The sequence below is a fragment of the Phoenix dactylifera genome, chromosome 16, assembly GCF_051530095.1.
Source record: "Phoenix dactylifera cultivar Ajwa chromosome 16, Ajwa_hap1_PhDact_Kaust_v1.1, whole genome shotgun sequence".
NCBI classification, from domain to species: Eukaryota; Viridiplantae; Streptophyta; class Magnoliopsida; order Arecales; family Arecaceae; genus Phoenix; species Phoenix dactylifera.
Window position 1 is genome coordinate 1,464,096 of NC_143205.1, and position 18,131 is coordinate 1,482,226.

An 18,131-nucleotide genomic window follows, 5' to 3' on the forward strand; every position below is an offset into this window, starting at 1 on the left:
TAATACAGAATTGCAAATGGCATTCTTATTCTCAAAGCAGTTGATAAACAAGTACCTCACTGTATAATTACTAACTTACCAACCGATACTAAATAATAGACCATTACCCAAAATTTGCTCTCTCCTATAACACAAGCAAATGATACATCATTCTCAGGGAAGCTAAACCCACTCTAATTTCTGCTTTGCTTCCTAATGATTCTCTCCAAACAACAGTTGACAAAAAAACAATGCCCAGCCACTTGCAGAACAATCTGCATATCTACTGAAGCAACTTTTCAGCGATCTGGATGGCATTTAGCGCAGCTCCTTTACGGATCTGATCCCCACAGACAAATATGTCCAACCTGTGCGAAATCTTCTAGTTAACATATCATGTGGTCTGATGATACTAGTAACCATATAAAGTAGCGAGAAACCTAGTAGTACAACATACATCATATTGCTCAAAAGAATAATGATGGTAATACTGGTAATCCTACTGGTAGTAGCCACTAGAATTTTGACTAAAGGAAAGTCAGATTACCCAAGGTTGCCATCTTGAGATAAATCTTGACGAATCCGTCCTACTGCAACATCATCTTTGTTTGATACCTGCAGTTGGAATTTTCTTCTTTAAACTTAATGCATCATCAAGTGCTCAGTTACAAAGAAAACAAATTCGTACACTACTTCAGCATGACAGTTATCCAATGGCAATCCAGTGTCCTCATTATGATGCCTAACTGTCATAAAAATTATTGCATAAATCAAGAAACAAACCTCCAAGGGTGTAGGGAAGTGATTGGATGTCCGGTCATCAATTACCACCACGCCAGGAGCTCCATTAAGAATTTGCCTTGCAGTGTCCTATCCAATCAACATGCAAATAGAATTCACTCCGTCCATGTCTAATTGTCTTCTAGGAGTTCATATAGTAAGAACTATAAGACAGCAGGTAAACATACAGACTCCAAATGTCGTCCATGTGATAACAATATAAAGAACATGTTCCCAAAAATTAAACTGTGATGTAGAAGAGTAAGATAATCCATTCGCCAGTACCTTGCTAATAACAGAAATATTGAGCATGAACCATCTTACCACTCATAAGTGACAAAAGAAAGGTCAGGCAATACCATTAGCTCAAATGAAAGACCTCTATGACGTAATGCAACCTTCAAAGCTCTGATGCGCACTTTGAGTAATGAGAAACATCAGGTAATTACCTTCTAAAATAGCTAGTTCACCAAAATTGTGAACTCACCATCAGTTAGAGCTGGCCGAATTTGTTATTCTGACAGGAAAATAATATGAGAAAACCAGGTTGATAGATATAAGAGTCTTAATTTGTCCATGCATTAAGAAGCAGATCACTAAAACTTGCCACGAGGCTCTGAAAAACTTGAAAATCAAATGATAAAAACGTGGGGCAAAATGGACATTGTAACTTTGACTAAAGATGGAAAACATCTACTAATTATTTCCAGTACCCTCGAGATGGCAATACCAAGTTGCTGGCTGACTGCTGACAAGGAGTACAAGGAATTTGAAATGGCAATGATAGCCAAAATAAGAAGTTCATCTACAGGACAAATGAACAAATATGTTGGGATGATACGGGAGCTTAAGCATGTCAGAATATACAGCAAGAGTCAGCTAAAAATCTTTATCCTAACCCCTATCATAGATATCCATGCCGACAGTTGAGGAACATCAAGGCCCCACCATTTTCTTTTCTCACAAAACTATGCCATCTCAATCAGTTCTCCATTGCTTTATCTTCCATTTGCTCAATTCCCAACAATTTTGGAGTCCATGTCCCTAATCCAATCCTTCCTATAGTTTTCCACAAACCCACTTCACCATTCACATATTTGCTGGATATGCTTATTTAATGTTCAATTAGATATTCCCAAACAATACAACTTTCCAGGAAGCCCTTCTGGAAATGAGCTTCATACTTGAAACAGAAAAATTTGACTCACCTCTTGACAAGAGGCCTAATATGTTGCTTAAAAAACCTGAGATCACATTGACTCAGGAGATAAAAAAAGAAAAACGCATAAGTGTTCATGAAATACTGCTAAGCACTTAAGTAACTGCTAACTGAAACATTTCCCTCTCTCATTCATGAAATGTCTTATTGGGCCAAAGCTTCAGTAATCTAGTGATAAGGAGTTTTGTTGAGGCAATTTTAGCATGCCAAAGTGTCTCTATAAATTCTAACAGTTAATATGACTTTATGAAATGATAACTGATAGCATCAGCCATGTCTTCAACACCAATTACAGAAAGAAAACAACTATAAAAGTGTAGACACAACAAAAACCCATGAGGCCATTATCTTACGAGCATGTGAAGTCTTATCACGGAAAGGAATGTCATGGTGGTAACACTAATAATAGAAGGGGGATGAGCTAGAAATAAGTGCCTGACACCAAACATACCGAAGGACAATGAGAAAAAAATAAAACACCATCTAGATTTTTAGCTATGTATGTTCTGACTCTGAAATTATCAATGTTGTTACAAAATGCTATGTAGTAAATACAAGTTTGTGAAGAAGTCCCAATATCTGCATACTAGACATCAGGGCTTGCTTTCAGTGTACATGAATATGCATAAATTTATCTTTTTTCTTACGCATGTGACCAAATTGGCAAGTAATCGTAGTTGAAACCAAATTCCAATTCCCTACTAAAGGTATGGCTAAAGGTATTCCATAACTGTATAATGGAATTACACCTCAGGTTTAAGTATTCTTTCATGGAAGCAAACCAAGACCAGCATCAATGATCATCATCATATGATACCATGAATTTAAAAGTGTCTACATTACTTGTTGAACTATTTGCTAGTTTCACCACCAGCTATGCCCCTCTAAATGATATTATCTCAAAAACTAGATGGTGTTATTTGTAGCAATCTCATCCCACTTGACATTTTAGACTGCTTATAAATATGCATAACTGGACAGAAGGGTATATGTACCAACACAAACAGGAGCTACTGTTAAATACAACAATATGGACATAAGGATATCCACCAAAGCAAAGGCTTCAGCCAATTTATCAAAAAGGACTCCCTGTATTATAAGTGACCCTCTAGCAACCAGCATAGCAGTTTATAAGATTCCGTTGTCAAGCAGAGCATGTTATTTTTCACAGCTCACCTCATCAAGTGGATTTTCAAATTGGAGATTCATGCTTTCAGCATGTGCACGCATTACAGGAACTCGTATGCAAGTCGCAGTCACTTTGACATCCATATCATTCTAAAACAGGTCCATTTGAAACATAAGACAGATGAGGCACGTTAAATGGGAAAATGATGAAAGAATCAATAAGACAGAATGAAGAAATGTGTCCATATACACAATGCAGAAAGAGTTACCCAGATTTTTCTTGTTTCCTTCACCATTTTCATTTCCTCTTCATTATACCCATTTGAGAGAACTGGTGCATTATGAGAGAACAGATTAAATGCATACTGCATGAACAGAAATTAACCAATAATTTGGCATCAACCGTCCATTCATTATAATTTTCAATTCACAGTAACCCAGATGGAAAAATAAAAAAGAACCTGTTTTTTAAAGATTTTACAGGTGGGTTGCTTTCCATCTAAGACCTACAGAAAAATATGCACCATAATTCAGCAGTCTTAAGGAAAAAACAAAGCAGACTGGAAGAGAGAATCAAGCAGAATACCTCACGAGTCTGCAGTTCAAGCTCTTCCATTGCTGCAGCACCTGCACCACTGGCTGCTTGATAGGTGCTGACGACCATTCTCATCACCTTCCACATGCACAAAGCCAAGATGACAGGTTAGGTTGGCACTGATCATCACAACATTCAAAAACGTCAAGTGAAAAGGTACAGAAGTACTCTAGAAATTCGAATTCAAAAGTTATTCCAGCAAGGATGCCAAACTGAAGCCTAACCAAATTCTCAGAGCTAATCCAAACCCTTCTTTTGAACTACAAATAAATTTTTGATTGGGTGTATGAACATGGAATCTACCCTACGTTTGTTGTGAGATGATAAGATTGACAGCTATCAAAAATATTGGAAATTAAGCATAGTATGCTTGATAGATTCATTAACGATGTTTCATGGTGCATTAGATGACCTATCAAACTGGTAAAATTGGTTTTTTACATTGAGAGCTTATCTTTGCAGGAATCCTACCAAAAAATAGATGGCAAGAAAGATGAAATGGATATGGTGTCAACATCCTGAAACATGATAATACTCGAGCACACGGCTCGCGGTGCTTATAGGATGATCACCATGCTGGTTTCAGAGGCTTGATAAGACGGCCGCAATGAAATAACTCCAAGATCAGATTTTTAGTAGGAAAGGGAGTACAATATCAGATGGAGACAACACCAAGATTCGATCGTGGAGGAAAGAGACTTGTAGAAATAGTACCTTGGCGTGACGATGGAGAGGCGTAGCGGCCATCAAACAGATGATGGTGGAGCAATTGGGGTTGGCGATGAGGGCCCCGTTCGACCTCCCATTGAGCCTGATGTGCGCCATGGCGTCGGGGTTCACCTCCGGGATGACGAGCGGGACCTCCGGGTCCATCCGAAAGGCCGAGCTGTTGTCGACCACAATGGCGCCCCGCTCGACGGCGGCCGGGCCCATCTCCTTCGAGATGGAGCCGCCGGCGCTGAAGAGGGCGATGTCGACGCCATCGAAGCTCTCAGGGCGGAGCTCCTCCACGACGTAGTCACGGCCCTCGAAGGGGATGAGGCGGCCGGCGGAGCGGTGGCTGGCGAGCATGCGGATGCTGCGGTAGGGGAAGTCGCGGTCGGAGAGGACGCGGAGGAACTCCTGGCCAACGGCGCCGGTGACGCCGACCACCGCGAGGGCGGGGCCGTCGTCACGGAGGCTCATCCGGACGCCGAACGGCGCCGGCGATCGGCGGCGGCGCCGGCTTCCGATTCGCGTGGTTTGGGAGAGATGGTGCGAGAAGGAGGGGGCGGTGAACGGAGAGTAGAGGTGGTGACGGTGAGCGACCGCCGTTGCCTGCATTTTTTAAAAACTTTTTGGGTAAATTCCAGTTTCGGCCGCGGCGGCCGACGGTGGCGGAAAGTGAGGAGATATGGTAGAGATAGAAAAGGCGGTTACGGGACCGCGGGTTTTAGGGTTTTAGGGCAGAAGAGTGCAACCGGAAAAAGGCGGCTTGGGCCCAGCGCTTACGCTAATACTGTGGCGCTGCCAATTTTTGAAAATATGTTTTATTATTATTATTTTTATTTTTATTTTTATTTTTATAAGTAAAACTTTTATAAAAAAAATATTTACTATTTAGTAACTATATTTTTAAAGTGCTGTAAAACTTTAACATGTATTTATAAACAACTTAAGAAAATACTTTTGGTATGACAAAATGGCCATAAAGGACATTGCATAATATTATATAATAGAACATAATAAAATATAATATATATTAATATATAAATATATGATATAATATAATATAATATTATATACTATAGCATAATAATTTAATATAATATTAAATTATTTAACATGACATATCAATATATTATGATATAATATAATATAATATTATATTTATAGTATAATACAATAATAAACGTATAAAATATTATAATTATTAGCATAAATTAATTTTTCATATAACATAATATTAAATTATTTAACATAAAATATTAATGTATTATGATAAAAATATAATATTATATTATATTTATAGTATAATACAATAATAAAGGTATAAGATATTATATTATTAGCACAAATTAATTTTTCATAATATAACATAATATTAAATTATTTTACATAATATATTAATGTATTATGATATAATGTAATATAATATTATATTTATAGTATAATACAATAATAAAGATATAAAATATTTTATGATTATAATATAATATAATATAATATTTTTTGTTGGGACTCCTGCAGATTTTTATGATAATAAAAGGGCATTTTATGTAATTGTTATATTTTAACATGTATTTTGGTCCAAAAAGAAAAAAATATTATAACTCGAAACAACTTTCCGATGAGGCCTAAAAATGTTTTTCCAGAAAAGTTCTAAAATGGAGCTTCTCCCAAAAGGCTGCTTTTAGCTTTTCTGGCAAAGCTACAATAGCTCTCTGAAATTTTTACCAAACACACTTATTTTATCTAAAAATGCTTTTGGATGGTCAGAAAGTACTTTTTGACTCTCCAAAAGAGGTCATGTTTGGAAGAGCGTAATAGAATTTTTGTAAGTAGAGCTTTTGAAAGTAAAGCTTTTGAAAATATAGGTTTTATAAAAAGCTGTTTGTTGTTTGTTAACTATCTTTCTAAAGTGTTGTAGAACTTTAACATATATTTGGTAAACAAACTAAGAAAGTACTTTTGGTATGATAAAATGACCATAAAGGATATTATATAGTATTATACAACAGAGCATAATAAAATATAATATATATTAATACATAAATATATGATATAGTATAATATTAATGTAATGTAATATAATAGTATTATAATATAGTAATATTATATTGTATAATGTAACATAATAATTTAATATAATGTTAAATTATTTAACATAACATATCAATGTATTATGATAAAATGTAATATAATATTATATTTATAGTATAATACAATAATAAAGGTATAAAATATTATAATTATTAGCATAAATTAATTTTGCATCCTCTCGATAACTATGGCATAATATAACATAATATTAAATTATTTAACATAACATATTAATGTATTGTGATATAATATAATGTAATATAATATTTATAGTATAATATAATAATAAAAGTATAAAATATTATTATAAAGGAATATTTTGTGAAATTATTATATTTTATTATGAGTATTTTGGTCCAAAAAGGATATTAACTCAAAATAGTTTTCCGACAATTCCCAAAAATGTTTTTTTTGGAGAAGCTCCATTTTGAAAAATAATATTGTATTTAGCTTTCTAGAAAAATTAAAACAGCTTTTCAAAAATTTTACTGAACACCTCTATATCTAAAAGTATTTTTTGAGGGCTAGAAAATACTCTTTGGCTCTCCAAAAACTCTCCAAATGGGGCCTAAGCTGCTGTAAAGCTTAGAGTTTGGCAACCTACCTGACATCCAAGATGGTTATGCAAATATTTGCTTTTACTAACAAGAAAATTTAAAAATTTCTAAATATCTATTATATGTATTATAACTAGATTATCATAAAATTTCAAAATTTATATGAGATCATAAAAGTTTGACAATTATGCCATGTCATATTTTAGTTTTGGAGTTCATAGATCACAAGCTTATGATTGTTTTGTGATTGATCTATAAGAGATACATGGTTGTGATTAATTATTAGATTGTATCAACTAAAATGTCATTTAATACAAAGAGATGGTATGGATAGAGAAGTTTTCTCCTACATCTCCTCCACTCTCCCGTGCGTATTTCAAAGTAGCTCCTTTAGAGACCCATTCTATTTTGAAATCTAAAAACTTCTTTTTAGTTCGAATAGTACCCACTCTTACCACTTGAGCAAAAGGCTAGATTTATTGTCCGCCATTACTTCAATCCTTAGTAGCAAAGCTTGGTTCCATGGATGGTGGCTTGACCTACTTGGAGGCCTAGGCAAAAGCTTAGATAAGGCCGGGTTGGTATCGGATAATAGGTTGGGATTAGCCCCACCTAGATTTAAGAATTTTTTTATATAAAAAAAAATCTCGAGAGCCCACAGTTCTTTTCACTTTTTTCATGGACCCATCTCAAAGATATCTCAAAGATATGACTTTATCTCAATATAGCAAATTAAAAAAAATTAATTAATAAAAATATTACTAAATAATATTTAATAGAATAGATGAGTTTCCTACCATGTAAGTGTCATGTAGGTTGGTCATATGAAAAAGTATGTTCGGCAATTCTAGCCTATGGCAATTAAATTTTCCGCCATTGCCACAAAGTCGAAGTTCCAAAACTAGAGTTTTGATTTTTAACGAAGGCTAATTTAGAAATCACATTTTCTAGTTCATCACCATAATCTTGTACTAAAGTGACAAACATACGAAAATATTGTATTTTAATGTTAGCCTACCTATAATATAACATAACGAAGTTGGGTTTTCCAACAATGTAAAAGAATAACTTTACAAATTGGGCATTTTTTGTGAATGCACCCGGAAAAGTATATATTTCCATTCAAAGTATAGATTTTTCTAAAATCAATTTTTCATAATATTGTCTATTTATCCTACCTTAAAGACTACTTTAAAATTTAGAACCATGTGGCTTGAAGTGTAATAATTGTATTAGAAAATTCATTAATATTTATCTGTCTTATCAAAATTGTTATATGAAAATAACAGTTCTAAAATGAAGGGAATATTCTCTCTTAATTCCATCAATCAACTTTTATTGCAAGAACTCCCACTTTTTTACCTGCGCTCTTTTCTCCTTTTCCAGTCAAATCTAACTTTTTTTGTAAAACTCTACAAAGAATTGTACATTATCTATTTCTTTGATTTAACTTAAACTTCAAAATTGATTGCATTCTTTAATTCTACCTCCTAAATAGATTGGATTCTACCAGTTGCTTATTCTTATCTCTTCCGTCAAATATGCCGTACGTGTATATGGTCTCTAGTATTATAACCGTAGACACCCTAGACATTCCCTTCCAAGTTTTAGGCCTAAAAATAATAAGTGTTCACGCTCCTTGGTTTTGGTAGATCTTCATCTCACTAATCTACTTTTCTTGATTAACTTAGCTCTAAATTGATCAATATCTAATTCATCCTAGATTCGATTAATCAATTGCACATTCAACTGAATCCAATTGCATGCAATTGCATCACTTGACCCATTTGCTCAAATTGCAAACCCTCACTCTTCCATTCCGATCCAAATTTTCCCTTCCTACTTCATTTCAAACTTAATTTACTTACTCTCAATCCACCTCAAGTTGACCATTTGAGAGCTCAAGTGAGCAAAATTGTTACTATTTTTGCTAAATTAACTTGAACTAACAAGCCTAGTCCACCAACTAATCCAATTCCCAATTCTAAGTTCTGTCTACCCCAATTAGCGATTTATACGCCCAATTAGTCATTTTCATACTCAAATTGGTTAGTTCCCTACGCACGTAAATCAATTAGAATTGACCAGGTACAATTTTCAGCCCAAGTTTGATGAATTTTGAATCCAAATAACATAAGTTCAAATTGAGGTCAAATTCGAACTTGTCCTCCTCTCATTACTTTGGTGCCCTAGTTAAAATTTCATAATTTTTAGATATCTATCTATATCAATTAAAATCATTCTCAAAGTACCTAAAAATCTACAAGAAAATCACCAGAAAATAGAAAAAAATTGTGAGAATACCAAATAGATCTTATATTTTTGAGCTCTAACTAGCTTTCCTTTCTAAAGATAAAAAAAGAAGCTTAGATCTAGGATAGAGCATCCAATTGCTCTTAAGCTAAACCCTTAATCCATGATGTTCTCCTTAGGCCATTGAATAGATGCTACTTGGTATTATCTTAACCCTTGTTCAATTTATGAAAAAAAATATATTCAACAACTGATCTATCCTTCCTTTATCTATGAAAAGATCCTTAGAGTAGAGAATTGGATCTTACAAGCCTTCTATTCTTTTGCTTTAGCTTGAGATCCTTTAGCCTAGCTGTGGCTCTCCTCTCATTCCGTTAATGACTTGCAATCTCCTTCACTTCTAGAACATTCGTCCTGCAAATCTATAATGCATTCTAATATATTTTAAAACTAAATACAAAATGATTTTTATATGAGTCTTAAGCAAGTAGGTAAAAATAAAAAAATAAGTTCAAATAAAAAAAATGATGAAGAAGCTCGAGAGAGATAGAGTGACAAAACTATGGTCATGCATTTACCTTCTTTCACCCAATCCATTCCCACTATTTTATTGTCCTCCCATGTGCTCATCTAACCATTGCCATATAAAGTATTCAATTATTTTCCAAATTTTTAGACATTATGGTGTTATGCTTTGATAGTTAGACGATGCGTGACATACAAACTTTTTTTTCCTGAAAAAATAGATTTGCACATATTAAATTTATGACAAATTGACATTATTTTATTAGTCTAGTTGGTTATTAATATATTAATAAGTCTTATTATTGCTACCTAAGGCTGAAAATAGGTCAGATCCATACTGATTTAATTTTTCCCACATCTAGATAATCAACCCAATAATAAGCCGTACTAATAGTTATGATGGGGACATCAGAGCCCTTCATCCAGATGATCCTGAGCCCCCGGATTGAGCCAGACTCGTTTATTTGCATATTTATTTTATTATTTTATTTTTGGGCTTATTTGCATTCTAGGGTTTATTTGTGGTTTATTTTATTTCTGGGCTTATTTGCATTTTAGGGCTTATTTGTGTTATTTGTGGGTTCATTAGGATTTATTTCTGTGTAAGGGGGGTTTATGCAAGTTGTGTATTTGGGCCCTATATATAGGGAACTATTTTCATGATTAGGGTTTAATGAATGATTAAGAATTTCTTTTCCCTACGTTCTTTCTTCTCTTCTTCTCCTCTCCTTCTCTATTCTTCCTGCGTCTCTACAACCTCTTCTTCCTTCTCCTTCTCTTGTTCTTCCTTCTTCTCCTCTTCCCCCGCACTGGTGCTACATCAACTTGGTATCAGAGCCCCGGCTTTGCCTCCGTTGCCAAAGCCACGATCGAGCATTTTCTTCCTCAAGCTTCCACGGTCCACTGCCCTAGTCATTCACTCTACCAAAATCCCACCGGAGACTTCATCTCTGTCTCTTCCCCTCGGTGCTCACCAGAAGAGCACACACACTTCAAAAAAAAAAAAAATCCCACCCTGTTGCCCATTTCTTCCCTCTCGGTTCTCATCAGAGACAAAAGGGGAAAACCCTTTCATCGGGCCCTTCCCACTGGCCGCCAAGTCCGCAGCCACCACTTCCACTGTTCGCCGCCGGCTGCACCACACCCCACCGCCGCTCTGTGCCATCCCGGCGCTACCGACCTGCTGTGACCCCTCTCCACCGTGCACGTTTCCGCCTTCACCACCGGAAGACGCCTGCCGGAGTCGTGACCACCTTGCCTTCGGCTCGCCACCGGACACCACCGCCTGTCGGAGCCGCCCGTCGCCGCGGACCACGGAATCGCGGCCGAGATCACCGCCCTCCGCCACGGCCATAGAAGCCCCGCCCCGCAGCTGCAGCCGCAAGGGTCGGAGAGCCCTCCCGAACCGTCGGGAGGTTGAAGCTGCTTAACGGGTAAGTTTCGCATCCGTTAACCCACAACTCGGTAGCCCGGATCCGCCACCCCAAAAAAAAAAAAAAAAAAAAATACCTCTGTCCTGCCGAGAGGAAACCCAAAGGGTTTCCGCCGCCGCCATCGTCACCGTCTTCGCCGCCGTCACCACGATCTGTCGCTGCGCCGCCGCTGCTGCTGGCGCCCGCCGCCGCTGCCGTCGTCGTCGCCTTGCCGTCGCTGCCCTTGTCGAAGCCGTCGCAGCCAAGCCGCCACCATCTTCTTCCCCGTTTCCGAATTGATAGTGTCCGCCGTGCCGCCTGCGCTGCTACGCCGTCGCCGAGTCCGCGGTGCCCCTTCGTCTCCCCGCGGTGCCGCTTCACCTCCTTCTGTGGCCGCCATCGTCCCGCCACCCGAGCTCCGACGTCTCTTCGCCGGTAGTCCGCCCCCCATCTCCCTTCCGCCGCACCCCGCGCCACCCGAGCGCCCCACCACCTCTCCTCCCCTGTCTCCGCTGTGCTCCGACGTTTCTTCGCCGGCAGCCCGCCCTTCCCTCCGCCGTGTACCACCCTCCCTTCATCATCTTCGTTCACCCACCCACCAAAGGAAAAAAAAAAAAAAAAAACCAAACCCTCCTCTGAAGTCTCCCATTCCACTGTGGGCTTCATCCGACCCACGCCCACGCGCCCAGCCCATTGTTTTCTGCAGGTTCTTCAGGCCCGATCACACTCCATAGGCCGCCAACACTTCTCTCCGCTGCGGGCCAAAGCCCATTTTACTCCTTGAGCGCGGCCCAGGCCCAAGCGGCCACAGGCCCTATCTCAGGCCTGATCCAGCACCTTCGTCAGTCCATTCCAGGAGCCCAAGAACCCTTTTGGCTGCAGATCCGGATCCACAGTTCCAGCTAGCTCTGCCCGGCGCCAACTTCGTGTTCGAGACTCCACAACGGACGCTTCCGGTTGACTGCATCCGCCACAGGTGATAGGTTTCCACTTGTTCTTGAGCTTGTTCATTTAATTATGTTCTAGTTCTCTTGCATGATAGCCACGTTCTGAAAACTTACTTTTGTTGTCAAAATTTAGCCCCTACTTTCAAACCCATCCTATTCGCCTTTGAAAATCTAGATATTAAATTAGCACACCCTAGCATCTGGACATTTCTCGGCATTCTTCGATCAGATTACTTTAGGATCAGAACAACTGTACTACTTGATTGCAATCTAATTTCTTAAATTGAATAATCTTAATCCTTAATTCTGAATAACCGAAGTAAAAAAATCAGCAACATTTAAATTTTAAGTTATTATTGTGAGGACTTGCTGATTTCTGAAATCATAATAGATTGCATTAGTAGGTTGTCCTGCATCAAATTTGATCTTGCATCATATTTATTAGGGTTTCATTAGTGACACTGCATTTCACATCTTTACCCAGTGTCATCATTGCATGCCAACCTGTAGTGATATGGAGTACTATTTCAATCAACCTAAAACCCCTGTAGCTACCATGGATTCCGACATTTTGAGGTCTGTCTTAGAACAGATCGTTGCCATACGGGCTGGATACAAAGAATTCAGACAAGAGATCCGTGAGCTCGTGCAACATTCTAGGACCCCTAAATCGCCAACCCCTGTTACAGCCCAACCTAAAATCGGTTCGGTCGCACCACCTGTAGTCCTTCTCCACTCTCCTAGGCACCAAACCCAATACTCTAGGTGTCAACAATTCGGCCACATAGCGCCCCAATGTTCCACTAAAACCTACTCGATTACTGAACCAGAAGTTAGGAACCAAGAGGCCGAATATGTCGAAGAAGTCTATGAACCAAATATAGAAGACTATGAAGAAGACTTTGAAGACGAACCTACAGAATTAGACTTTGTCCAAAATGATTCCCAAAGGGAGACTAGTGATCTAAGTACAACCAAGCCACTTCACATCACAACTGTGGAAGAGGTAGTGACAGATATTGAGAGCCAATCATCTGAATTGGCACTTGTAGCTAAAGTTACCCATGCGGAGTCCAACCTTGAACATTCCCCGGTAGTAGTTTCCCTTCTAGAGGAGTTTCCTGATGCACTCCCTGATGATCTTCCGGATGCACTTTCTCCAATGCATGATATCCAACGCGCAATCGATCTAGTTCCCGGAGCATCTCTGCCCAACCTTCTACATCATAGGCTCAGACCGAATGCATATGCTAGGACCTGGAATTTAATGTTACCGACAGTTGAGTTTGCATATAATAGTTCGGTTCATAAGTCCATAGGCATAAATCCGTTTGAGGTGGTGCATGATTACAAACCTAGGCAACCCATAGACCTGTTTTTCATGTCTCATCAGTATAGAATCTTTGAGTCTGCACAATCAATTGCATCACATCCACATTCATCGCATCAAGAAATCAGCAATTGCAGTCACTTTAATAACTTAAAATATAAATTCTTTGCTGATTTAACCAGACGTTATAATGAGTTAAGTGAAAGAGATTACATCATGATAAGAATTAGGTTTGAACGACTTTCTTCGGAAACGTTTAAGAAATTGCAAATTTGTAGTGCAGAACAGTTCAAAATCTTAAAGAAAACCAGTTCGACTGCATATGTTGTGGATCTTCCTGATGACTATGGGATTAGTGCGACATTTAATATTGAAGATTTAGTCCCATACAAAAAGATAATATTCCTGCCTTCTGACCCCTTTATTGCTATACCTGCCCATGTTGGACACCCTGCCCTATTACCTGCTGTTGAGCCACCACCTCCCAAATTTCATGCACGCAGAGAACAAATAGAACATATATTGGATGAGCAGGTTATTTCAAGTAGGAACGGTGGTTACCAACGTTACCTTGTTCGGTGGAAAGGTCGACCAAAGTCTGATGTGACGTAGATTTCCAAAGCACAGTTGCAGCGCATTGACCCCGATCTTCTGGAGCAGTACGACAGCCGGCCAGACCTGTACTCGACGGGGTCGAGTTTTTCTCACCCGGGAGGAGTTGATGGGGACATCAGAGCCCTTCATCCAGATGATCCTGAGCCCCCGGATTGAGCCAGACTCGTTTATTTGCATATTTATTTTATTATTTTATTTTTGGGCTTATTTGCATTCTAGGGTTTATTTGTGGTTTATTTTATTTCTGGGCTTATTTGCATTTTAGGGCTTATTTGTGTTATTTGTGGGTTCATTAGGATTTATTTCTGTGTAAGGGGGGTTTATGCAAGTTGTGTATTTGGGCCCTATATATAGGGAACTATTTTCATGATTAGGGTTTAATGAATGATTAAGAATTTCTTTTCCCTACGTTCTTTCTTCTCTTCTTCTCCTCTCCTTCTCTATTCTTCCTGCGTCTCTACAACCTCTTCTTCCTTCTCCTTCTCTTGTTCTTCCTTCTTCTCCTCTTCCCCCGCACTGGTGCTACATCAAGTTACCATCTAAAATATTCAATTCTCTTTTAAATTTTTAGAATTATAATGTTATGTTTCGATAGATAGATGATGCATGACATAGGAACTTTTTTTTTGTTACAAAAAAGCATGTTTGCATATACTAAATTTATGACAAATTGATATAATTTTGTAAGTTCAATTGTTATCAATAAATTAACAAAATTTTATTATTACCACCTAGGTTAGAAAATAGGTTGGAACTATATCCAAATACATAATTTAAGTTTTCTAGATCTAGATAATTGAACCAGCAATCTCTTAGTTGGTTGACAACCATCTAGCTATCATGACAATATTTTACTTGGTTAAATAATTAAGGTTCATTCAAAGTTTATTCATGCTCTAAAATATACTTATTTGAAATATGTTATGATATTTCATATTTCAATAATTACTTCTTGTCATAACAAATTCAATCCTTTCCCTTTGATAAAAATGGAAAATGACTAACTTCATTTTATTCTTTATGATATTTTCAAAACTTTTTTGTCTAAAATATTTAAAAATATTTAAATTCTCTATATTCCTATATTTATATATATTTTTTTCTTACAAGTTCTTTAACATATAGACAATTCATGATGCTTTTATTTATTCTACAATTTAAGAGAACCAGTGGTATTTAATGTATAATTTTTTTGTATTAGATTTATTTTATCTAAATAATTTATAATTTTTAATATATAATTTGGTAGGACCAATCATTGGCCAAATCAAACTTCATGCAATTTTAATACTACACTTTATATATTATCAGATTAATGTGTATCACATCCGATCTTAATAGTGGATTTTTCTCCATCCTTTATGATCATGTGATTTATATTAGTTTTCATTGTTGATTTTCACTCAAAATCTAATGCATATCTGAATAGTAACCAACTTATATATATATTTAGATTGAAAAAATATGGATAATCTAATATCCGACTTGTATTTGTTTAAAGTGAATATGGATATGCTTAATATTCTATTTATATCTATATCCATTTATAACAAATATAGAAACTAATTTTGATATTCATTTAATATCTGTGTCTCTATTCGTATTCTCTGAAAAAGATATAGACATAATATGGATATATACTAGTACTTGATCTATGTCCAATCCATTTTTAGCTTTATTATCATCCTTTCTTTCCACTCCTAATAAAAATCCAGGCTTTGCGATTAGTAAAGAGTGACATCCACCTAAACCCCGAATCACCTCTAAGACAAGTTCATCCCATCGACATTCACCTCTTCCAACAACTCATTTTGATAATAAAATCATTTGCTCCCCACTTATGAAAGTTCACAACTATCCATCCAAATACAGTGCCTAACCTTGGTTTGCTTCGTAAATTAAGGGATACTAAGATACCAATTCTTGCTTCTAATTTTTAATTTGGTGGTGAAGGAAATATAGCCCATGTCCATACCCCCAATGAATACAAGGTAGATAGCTTCCGCATGCTGAAAATAGAATAGTGACATGTATCTGCAACTAAACAAACATTTTCAAATAGAAACGTATGATGCTAAATATAATCCATGGTAATTATCCGTATCATGCTCATGAGAATAAAATTAACTATGAGATATGTCAACCAGAAAGGTGGGTGGCCCGATGCAAATGAAACCCTTTACAATTACAATTTCTCTAACCACATCAGGTTAGAGCTACTAAGAATCGTTGCAAGTCCTAGTTCTACTAGAAATATTTTTCTATATAGATTATTGCTTTAACTATTTTTGCATATTACATCCAACATTTTTCCAATATTATATATTAAATCTCTCATTATTACTATTAGCAACTCATCCCAGATAATGTTATATTTATTTGCAAGCCAACTCTTTTGCCAGGCTCTCATCTCCCATACTAACCATGGTCCCTAGTTAAGTTAAATTGGCATATGAAATGACTATTATATCCTTGGGTACTCTAAACTAGGGTCTTAGATTCTCCAATCCTACCCTGGCCCTTGTGTATCTTGGTGCTCCCTCCACCATCTGCTCTTCCTTACCACCTTCGCTTTGCCCAGCCATTCCTTGGCGTTAATATACACATCCCCACTAACCAATCTCATTAGTTCATCTTAGGTCTTGACCTTAGCTAGATCCCTACCTGCTCCATCTCTCCCGAACACTTCGGCTACGTTGTCCTTAGTGTCGCCCTCCATCCTTAGTGGCTCCCTCCACAGCATCCCCTCCACCACCATTTAGTTCTTCGATGCCTGCCTTTGCGTGTTGTCTCTTAGAGCTCGTTTGGTTCGCGAAAAGCATGTTTTCTCATACAAATATAATTCCTGAAAAGCAAATTTTTAGGAAGAGGATGCCTAAAAAATTACTTTTGGAATGTTTAGTTGACTATGGAAAAGTGACAGATTTTCAGAGTGCTTATGCTTGATTGACCATCCACTTTCCTAGGAAAGTTATGTGTAATTCCTATTATACTCTTAATAAAAATTAAGTCTTTAATACTTTGGATCAAATAAAGATAGCTGAAGGACCTTTTTGGGAAAAAATAAAAATGTTTCGATTTCCGATTCACAGAAAAGTAACTTTTCCATATTTCTCATGGAAAAGACTTTTTCATAAAACGTGAGAATCATATTTCCACGAGAATACAACTTTTTCGTCTCTCTCCTATGAAAACTCTAATCAAACAAGAGGCATCTCTTTAGTCCCACATATTCGCCACCAAGAAGTTTTCCACCAAAGGCACCCTTACTAGTTGGATACAACATCGACAACGCCTCCTACCAGTCGACGGCATGGGTCGAGCCCTTGACCTTGCCCATGCTACCTAGGCTATCATCCCTTGCCCACACCACCTCCATGAGAAGTGAATGCACACAGCGTCATCTTTGCCATGAGATATAGGAAAATCACCTTTTAAGGTGGTAAGGAGTAGTTCGGACAACAAATTATGATGAAAACAAGTATCCGCTCATCCAATACAGTTGAGCTAACCCAGAACCGTTTTGCAAATAAGCACAATATTATCTGAATCAATTTACAAATAAAAATAAGGAAATATTTGATATGTAATTTCGGCAAAATATTCGGTACATATGCCAAAAAAAGCTTTATCATTTATTTATTATGGTGAGTTTTGATTTATGTTCAGATGGAGACCCATGAGTATTGAGAGCGTCCAGTGTATACGAATTTGTTTGAGGAACCTGTGATATTTAAATCCAAAGCGGATCAAAAATCCAAGTATGATCTTGGATCCAAGCCTTTGTCATCATCCTCTGTCTTGCCTGTAAATGAAGCCACAGTGGAGCCTTGGAGTGGCTTTTCCATTGGAGAGAATGGAGAACGCGCTGCCCTTTTACTAGTTTTACCCTACGTGATGATCTGATAACCAACCTATTTTTCTTTGTCCAACCTATTCTCATTCTCAAAATAATGCAATTGAACGACAAAAAAAAGGACAAGATAGAC

At 37.3% G+C, this 18,131-nt stretch overlaps 1 protein-coding gene across 1 annotated transcript; it reads right to left on the reverse strand.

Annotated features, from left to right (window-relative positions):
* On the reverse strand, window positions 1-5,149 carry LOC103723747 (uncharacterized). Its single transcript, XM_008814767.6, has 8 exons — window positions 4,416-5,149; window positions 3,693-3,779; window positions 3,568-3,612; window positions 3,376-3,471; window positions 3,155-3,256; window positions 763-849; window positions 527-594; window positions 1-347 (listed from the first exon to the last, which is right to left on the reverse strand). The coding sequence occupies exons 1-8, from the start codon at window positions 5,022-5,024 to the stop codon at window positions 263-265; spliced, it is 1,179 nt and encodes a 392-aa protein (XP_008812989.4). The 5' UTR covers window positions 5,025-5,149; the 3' UTR covers window positions 1-262.
* Between the last annotated feature and the right edge of the window lie 12,982 nt (window positions 5,150-18,131).

What these genes read in the sequence shown, in the direction of transcription:
- LOC103723747 (XM_008814767.6), bottom strand. Translation starts at nt 5,024, where the DNA reads ATGCAGGCAACGGCGGTCGCTCACCGTCACCACCTCTACTCTCCGTTC. An exon ending in CTCTCCATCGTCACGCCAAG is followed by an intron (nt 3,780 to 4,415) that starts GTACTATTTCTA and finishes TGCATGTGGAAG; the next exon opens with GTGATGAGAATGGTCGTCAG. An exon ending in TCTCAAGATGGCAACCTTGG is followed by an intron (nt 348 to 526) that starts GTAATCTGACTT and finishes GATTTCGCACAG; the next exon opens with GTTGGACATATTTGTCTGTG.